Source organism: Photinus pyralis, unplaced genomic scaffold (assembly GCF_008802855.1).
Source record: "Photinus pyralis isolate 1611_PpyrPB1 unplaced genomic scaffold, Ppyr1.3 Ppyr1.4_LG3a, whole genome shotgun sequence".
Taxonomy (NCBI): Eukaryota; Metazoa; Arthropoda; class Insecta; order Coleoptera; family Lampyridae; genus Photinus; species Photinus pyralis.
In genome coordinates, this window is record NW_022170509.1 from 3,198,801 (window position 1) to 3,207,001 (window position 8,201).

The 8,201-nt window shown below is 34.2% G+C and overlaps 1 protein-coding gene across 1 annotated transcript; it reads left to right on the plus strand.

The window, feature by feature from the left end:
* Positions 1–5,369: 5,369 nt before the first annotated feature.
* On the plus strand, positions 5,370–7,708 carry LOC116166213. The gene is made up of 2 exons (XM_031481076.1): positions 5,370–5,491; positions 5,786–7,708. Exon 2 carries the CDS (start codon positions 5,788–5,790, stop codon positions 6,958–6,960), a length of 1,173 nt encoding a protein of 390 aa, XP_031336936.1. The 5' UTR covers positions 5,370–5,491; positions 5,786–5,787; the 3' UTR covers positions 6,961–7,708.
* Positions 7,709–8,201: the final 493 nt, after the last annotated feature.

Sequence of the window (8,201 nt, forward strand, 5' to 3'; positions counted from 1 at the left end):
TCGTGATGTAATAACAAGTATGTATTTTCTTGTATTTTTTCCATTGACATAGTTTCTGTATTGGGTTAAAGCAATAAATTCAAATTATTAAAACTTGTAGCTATCCTATTATTTCGGACCTGATCATTTCCAGTACAAGCGCGAGTTGCACATAGTAGCAGGTCGAAAGAAAAAGTGAAAGGAAATGCTGCTATGCGACAAATGAAGACTTCCCTTTGATTTATCTGGGGGGAAAAAAAGAAAAAAACTATACTCTTTGAAGGGCCAGTTTAGCTTAATATACTAGAAAAACGACGGGCCGTACCACCCATTTTATTTGACTGTCTTATTTTGAAAACAAAATTCGAAAATCCTCATTTTCGCTGACTAACTAAAACTGCACTTTCAAAAAACTAGCCTTTTGTTGCCGCCTTTAAAAATTCACCTAAAGAGCACACCCCTAACGTACAACGCAAAAATAAAAGTTGCAAAAGTAATCGTAAAGCGCATTGCCACAATAGCCTTTTTTCCGAAAAAATTAGTCACACCCTAGACAAATTCGTTCAGGGATTTTGATGACCAATGTTATTTGAAAGGCTCTCTGTTAGATTTTGGAAAATTCCGTCTGCAAGTAAAAAGGATGGCTTTGCGCACATACGCACTCCATTTTTTGGCACATGGTTCCAATTCATTTTCAATTAAAATATTAGAAAAGTCCAAAATAAAAAGTTTTATCTATGTAGAATTACACTTGATCAAATACTCAATAAATCAAAATATCTGTAAGGTAACAATACCCCAATCGAAATCATTAGATCAATCTCCAGAAAAACCTTGTACGTCCAGAAACTATACATGTTGAGACGTAATACTAAAGCGATTCTAGATTCAGCAACAGTTAGTTTACCGAGGTCCGGTGATAAGCCTATAAAGCGATCACTCCCATAGTGGAATGATAATGGCCTTTTGAGAACATTCCGTGATTGCTACCTTAAGCTTAAAATTAAAAATGAGCTATCGAAGTCACTCCAAATAGCCTCTACATACAACAACAATTTCAAAATATCTGTAAGGAATACCCCTTACATTAGATCCTGTATACAAATGAGTAGTAACTTTTTGGTGACTTTTTGCGATAGGATCGGCATTACTACCTTTTTAGTCACTTTTCTGGTGACTTTTTGCATTAGAATCGGGATTAGTAAAGTTTTAGTAACTTTTCTGGTGACTTTTTGCATTAAGATCGGCATTCTACCTTTTTAGTAACTTTCTAGTGACTTTTTAAGTTAGGATCGGCATTACTACCTTTTGAGTAACTTTTCTGGTGACTTTGTGTATTAGGATAGGCATTACTACCTTTTTTTAATAATAACAATATTGATTTAATTTGCAAAATATATTTACAGTAATTACAAACAAACTGAAAATCATATGAAACAACTTATGTCAAAACAAAAACCAAATTAGAAAAAAGACAAAGTTGAGTAATGTCATAGGTGCATACTAAGAAACCAAAAAAAAAACTCATTCAAATAATGTAAATGTAAAAAAATTAATTAAAAAAAAAACTCGCTGATGGAATACAGCTCGAACCGTAAAACTATATAAAGTTTTGAAATTGTTAAGCTCTTGAATATTTGGTGGAAGTGCACTACCTATACATCAGCTTGATACAGGCGTAGTAACATCCCCTTTCGGTACTTGCCAACGTACGAGACGGGTAGCTATACAATGAACAATTTTTTCGGATGTCATATATGCGATATGCGTGATTTATTCGATTACCACCAACGATTTTAATGCACTCAAATCCAGATAGTGTTCCATGACTCTAAGTGAGTATAAAACAGATACGTTTCGTACATAGATAATTTATATGTGGAAACCATTTTAAATTCGTCCTGTACAGTTATCCCTAAAAATTTAATTTCTTTTGCGAGCTTCTTAACAACACCACCGATTTAAGTAACTGTAGTAACTTTAACTTTGTGGTATCTTTTTGCGTTAGGATCGGCATTAATACCTTTTTAGTTACTTTTCTGGTGACTTTTGCGTTAGGATCGGGATTACTAGTTTTAGACATTTTACTTTTAGACTTTTGATTTTTTAACGCCAATTGGGAGTGGCTTATAGATCATGTAATCATATTATACAAAAGAAACCAAAATATTTATGGTGTGTCACAAAAGTTACAACCTCAGCGAACGAGGATTCCTGTACATGTGCGAGAAATGTTCTGAAATAGACAATAGACGCAGACGAGGATTGATATGTGTACATTTTCTAATAAATTATGTAAGTAGGTAATTTAGGTAATTTTAATTCGAAAAGGAACATGGGCAATTACAGGGTTGCTTATACATCATTTAACCATAGTACCTATATCAAAGAAATAAGAATATGCGGTGTACTATAAAAGTGTAATTGTAAAGTGATAGGGAAATTTAAAAAAAAGTTTCGGAATTTGAAGACAGCGAGAGATTTTATTTTTAGACGGCCAAAGAAACAAAACTATTTGATGTACCATAAAGTTACAGCCCCCGCGGTGGAGAATTTTCGTACATGTAAGAAAAAGTAAGTAATTTGAAATCAGCATTGAATTTTATTTATATAATACAATTGGAAGATCGCTTACAGATCATTTAAACCATTGAATAAGCTTAGTTTTTTATTCAATGTTTAAACCTAATCTGTTAAAGAAATACATACATTTGATGTGCCACAAAAGCGCAACCCCCACAATTGAGGATTGCTATACCTATGCATGAAAGTGTCAATCTTGCAGAAAGTAATGTAAGCTTAGAGACGAGACGAGAAATTTATTTTCAGAGGCAAATTGCAGGATTGTTTGTGGACCATTTAAATCTATCAAAAATATTTGGAGAGCAACAAGAGTGAGAGTAATTACAATCCCTTGCAATTGCTATATACTACAGGCTGTTGCGCGCAAACCGTGACCTAAAAGTATTCAGACTCCCATCAATAATTTAAATCTGAAAATTTGCATACCAACATAGTTTTTCATGATCTATCGAAAGAAAATATCGTCATGATCGCTTCACTTCCGGTTTTACCGGATGTTGATGGCAACTTTCTTATTTTAAATAGAACACCTTGCATTTTATCGCATTTTCGAAATATATATGAACATCTAAGTCATCTGATACCACATTTCACATGAAAAAATAAACAGCAGGTCATACTAACAAAAGACAAAATAAAAAAACAAACATCACCGTTTTTTTCAGTACTACATAATAGCATGCTCTGATGCCCACGGAGTCATAGGTACAGGGCTCAAAAGAAAAGTAGCCAAAAGTAAAACTCTGTGAAAAATCTTGAATAAAGCTGAAAACCGTTAATGTTGGGTATAAGGAGAGACCACGAGAATATTTTTCTTCGATAGATTATGAAAAAGTATGTCGCGATGGTGCCAACCTTGCTGTCGAAACGCGTTCGATGTTTTAATATATTATTGTGGTTTATTGGTGTTTTTGTTTTTATACTACTTTTGCAAGTAGGTTGAAATTAAAGTTTTTAAAATACTTGATTTTTAACTCGAGTGATATGGAAAATCATAGGTAAATGTAAATTGTGTTGCTTTCTTTTATACCAATTGAGAAAATAGGCAACAAATTAACTAAAAAAATCGCGGAAGAGGGTTTTAGTTTTTTATTGTATTGATCCCATTGATCCCATATCCCACTTTATGTCATTTTATTATACGAACTCCCGAATTATTATCATAGGTCAAGTTAGTGTAAATACATAATAGATGAATTGAATTAACAGATCCGGATGTACTGAAACTGTTTGAAGGGTAATGAAAATAAAAGTTAATACCATGTCTGATTAGAGAATCTAATGAGCATTCAAATGCTGTGCTCGCGAACCATCATACCATATTTAAATTTGTTGGGTGACCATGCTGTTTAAGGTGGCCCTTCTCATACAAATTTGATAGGAATGAACATTTCCTAGAAATTAGTTTGTAGGGGGTGGAAATTTTAGGTATTGAACAAATCAGTGGTATCTGCAATCAAGCATAAGTGAAGTGTAGCCAGGCCGTTTTTCCTGCAATTCTTGCATTTAAAACAATAAATTGATTACCTATACTGCAAAAAAACAAGGCAAAAAAAATGAACATCGTTAATAATATAAAAATAACGTCATAAAAGCAATCACTTCTCACATTCGCATCTATCAGGCTTATCAGTGTATATCATTTCCATTAATTTATTTACACAATATGGCGATATCAAGTGGTATTTTCATCGAAAAAGGATCTTGGCAATAAAAAATGGTTTAGGAAAACTCCACAATTACAACCTGTTGTCAAAAATTCGGTTGGAACACATAATTACCCTATAATTTTCCCTTCACAATTTTTTTCAAAATCTTAAAAACTGTAGTCATCGAAAAATACCAAAAAAAAGTCGCCGTTGCGGTTCATAAAACTACAATTCTTTCTTCGTTTATCTCCGCACGTTTCCAAGATGTGTATACAGTATATCAAGGGCACGGGGGTACCGATTAGCATTTTTGGTGTGCTAACGACAACGTTTCGAATAAAGCACCTCTGGTGAAATTCGCAATCAATGAAGTACAACCAGTTAATTTATTTTCAAGTTGAGTGATAATTCACGAGATAGATGTTTACTGGGAAATCGTTTTCTGATAGTAGATGATGGCAAATGAGTGTTAACACAAGTGCTAAAGTAAATCTATACCTAGTATATGAGATTATTTTACTTGCGTATTTTCTCCAGAATATTATTAAGTAATTATTATTAATAATCTCACGATAATATCAAGTATAGCTTTTATCCCAAAAATTTATTTAAATGAAATATGTTTTATTTAGAATTATACATATTCGCATAAGTAAGCTAGTAGTAGTAGTAGTAGTAGTAGTGTCCTCTCCAATTTATCAAAAAATTGTACTAATGGCCGTGATTAAAATATGGAAAGTATTTTTAAAATAGCACGGTTCGCCCATATCAGGAAATCTTCCGTATTCTTTTACAACAAAAGCAGTCCCATAATAACTATTAACAAATAGTATACTAATTTGGACAACTCCTATTAGAAATAGAGAATTGATTACTTTTGTAACGGATAAAAAGGAACAACTTTCTCTATTTCCAAATATTAAATTGGATCGTTTTAAAAAATCATAAAACGTGAATTCTTTCCGTTTCCAGACAAAATCTGGTAAAATTATTACAAATAAATTCTTTAGAAATAATTTATACACGTAGTCGATCCGGTGCAAAACAATGCAATTCAAGTTCATTGAATGTCGAATTTTATTTTGTCATGTTCGTTCGTCATGCCATTTGGGCATCTCACTATTGTAGCTAATGACGTTACCCCTCCATAAAAATTACGCATAAAGTTTAGTAACATCTCGTACAGAACACAGTTGCAATTTGCATCCCAAAATGTGCAGACATGCTTAAGCTACTAGATTATTAGTTTTGTTAGGTTCTCAATTTGTTCAACGCTAGAGGTGAGTTGATTTTTAACTGTTTAAAAAAGACGCGTATCAACAATATTATTGGAACGCGCGTTATTTACATTGAATTTGTATTGGTAAAAATCGATGGCTCTGTTGATGCTCATGCATGTGAAGCAAAGCTGAAATTTTGCTCTTTTCCGGTTCTTTCAATTATTTCCGGAATGACAATAGCCGACGGGTCAATGCTTCCGTAATTTCTGCGATTTATCCGACCTCGATGTAATACATATGATTAATTAAATAGGACCTTCAGCATACGTTTATTTACTAATTATTATTTTTCAGAAATGGCCACCATGATTATTACCGCATTCGTTCTTATTTTATTCGTACAGCAATGCGTTGCTCAAAGCGAACCAAACACCAAACAATCGGGAAAATATTCAGAAGAGTATTGCGATCCGTGTAGAGTCGATAAAAGAATAAGAAGAGATGTGGAAAAGAAAGGGAGTGAGAATGAAACACAAAACCAAAATCCTGCAGTTGCCGCGAAGTTAACTTCAAATGCTAGTGCAGTGGCGGATAATGAATTTGTACGGTTGAGGCGTGGTACAGATAGGGATGCTGTACAGCAAGATGTCGAGAATGTTAAACACGCAATAGACGAATACTCATCAAACGAAAAGCAGGTACGAACAGCAAGGATGCTCCTACAGGATAACAATGACGTTCCGGATGGCTTTCGAGAAGCTAGAGGTGCGACTAGGGAACAGTGGGTTAAGCAACCCTACCCCGTTACCATAGACGACACCAATTTTGAAGATAACATGGCTGCAAGTAGCGACAGAGCGCCAAGAGCTCATTTTGTTACACAAAGACGCCTAGAACCCTCACCTGCCATCTACAGAATGCAAGAACGTGAAGGAAGATCGCGAGAGCTTTACAGAGACTCGGATAGAGACTTACCACCTAGTGCATCGCGAGTTCCGCCGTCGCATTTTGAATACTACCCAGAACGGCCATCGAAACGTTTTGAATCTTATCCTATAAGATCGTTTAACCCTTACAGAGACGACCCCTATTACCGGTACGAAGAATCCCGATATGATCCTAGATATGGTTCCCCGGAGAGCGAGCGTCCACGATCCGATTTTCCTACAAGACAACGACGAATAATTTATTACGCAACTTTACCTGAAGTAGTGCGAACACCACCAAATGTCAATTTGAGAAATAGGTACGTTTATCGCGATCCTTACGATGACCGATACGTTACGTCCCCCTCACAGCCAGCCGCCGAAGAAAGTTCATATAGATTTCGAAAGCCATCCACCCCGTACACTAAATCAAGACACGAGCAAGAAATAGAAAGGACGAAAGCTTCTTATCCTTTAAAAGTTTCGACAGACGTAAATGTTAGAGAAACCAAGAAAAATCCTGAAAGACGAATTTATTCTGAACCCGAATCTAGATACGCATACAAAGCTCAATCGAAGGAAAGCTTTGATCAGCGCACTTAAATTGCACGCATTGCGATTAGTTTAGATGGTACGCATACTTGATTAAGTTAATTTATTAACCTGTAGCAGCTTTTATAAATTATTTTGTCGAATAAAACTAGATTGTAATTAAAATAAACCTCGCTAAAACGTTTTTGTGGTTCATCAAAATTTTTAAAACAAAAAAATTTAATTGGCGGTCTAAAGAGGATGATTTATGATATTAAACAATAGTGATTGCATAAAAGAACGTATAATTTCGAAAGAGTTTCCCTTGCGTTTAAATGCAGATCATTTAATTATGATGAATTATGGTATTATACATATTATTTTCCTTTGTATGCTGTTAAAATACACTTCTGCAATAATATTGAAATGGTGCAAATGCAGTTTTACATATACAAAGTAAATAAAATACAACGAACGATGTAACGTTTAACTCAGTATACCTATTTAAATTGCAGCACGTATTCTCCAGCTTACTACGGCCCTTTCTGTTGAAATCTTTTTAGAAATCAAACGAATCACATTACTTTGTCTTACCAGAGGTTTTACTAGAATATAACTTACAAATATTAATTAACTAAATGATTATGGATCCAACTTTTGCTTTCAATAACTACCATTAACTACTTCGTAATGAATCACTTAGTGCTTCAACAGCCTTTCAAAAAACTTACTGTGATATTTTTGTGTATTTAATAGATTATGTTCAAATACTCTGTAGCCAAACCTGCAACTGTCCTCTAAAAATAAATTTCCATCTCGTTTTAAACTTTTGTAATTTATTAGTAAATCCACACTTACATATGGATTCAGATGTCCTAGATTTTTTCATTACAAAAGGTATACCAAGAATTAACTGTACAGTAGAAACCCTTCTTGTATGCAGCATAAGCACTGAAATCATCAAAATAAAAATGCGAACTGTAATAACATTCGTCCTTATCTAGATCAAAACCTGAACCTTAATTTGTGAATAACATCCCCAGAAGACCTAGATGAAGCAGCCCAATACTTCACAAAAATGGTACAAGATGCACCTATCCACTAAACAGTGATGTCTCGAATATTGCTAGTGTAGCGCTGCGCATTCGCCAACTTATTATTGAAAAAAGACGTGTTAGAAGAACCTGGTAAATGACTAGAAACATTGTAGCCTGCTTCTAACTGATTAAGCAGAAAATTAAAAACGACACTCTGGGAATTCAGACCAAAAGAAGGCCACTGGACATAAAACTTCGCCAAATGTACCGGTCACT

Excerpts from the sequence above, each read along its gene's own strand:
- LOC116166213 (XM_031481076.1), top strand. The coding sequence starts at position 5,788 with ATGGCCACCATGATTATTACCGCATTCGTTCTTATTTTATTCGTACAG.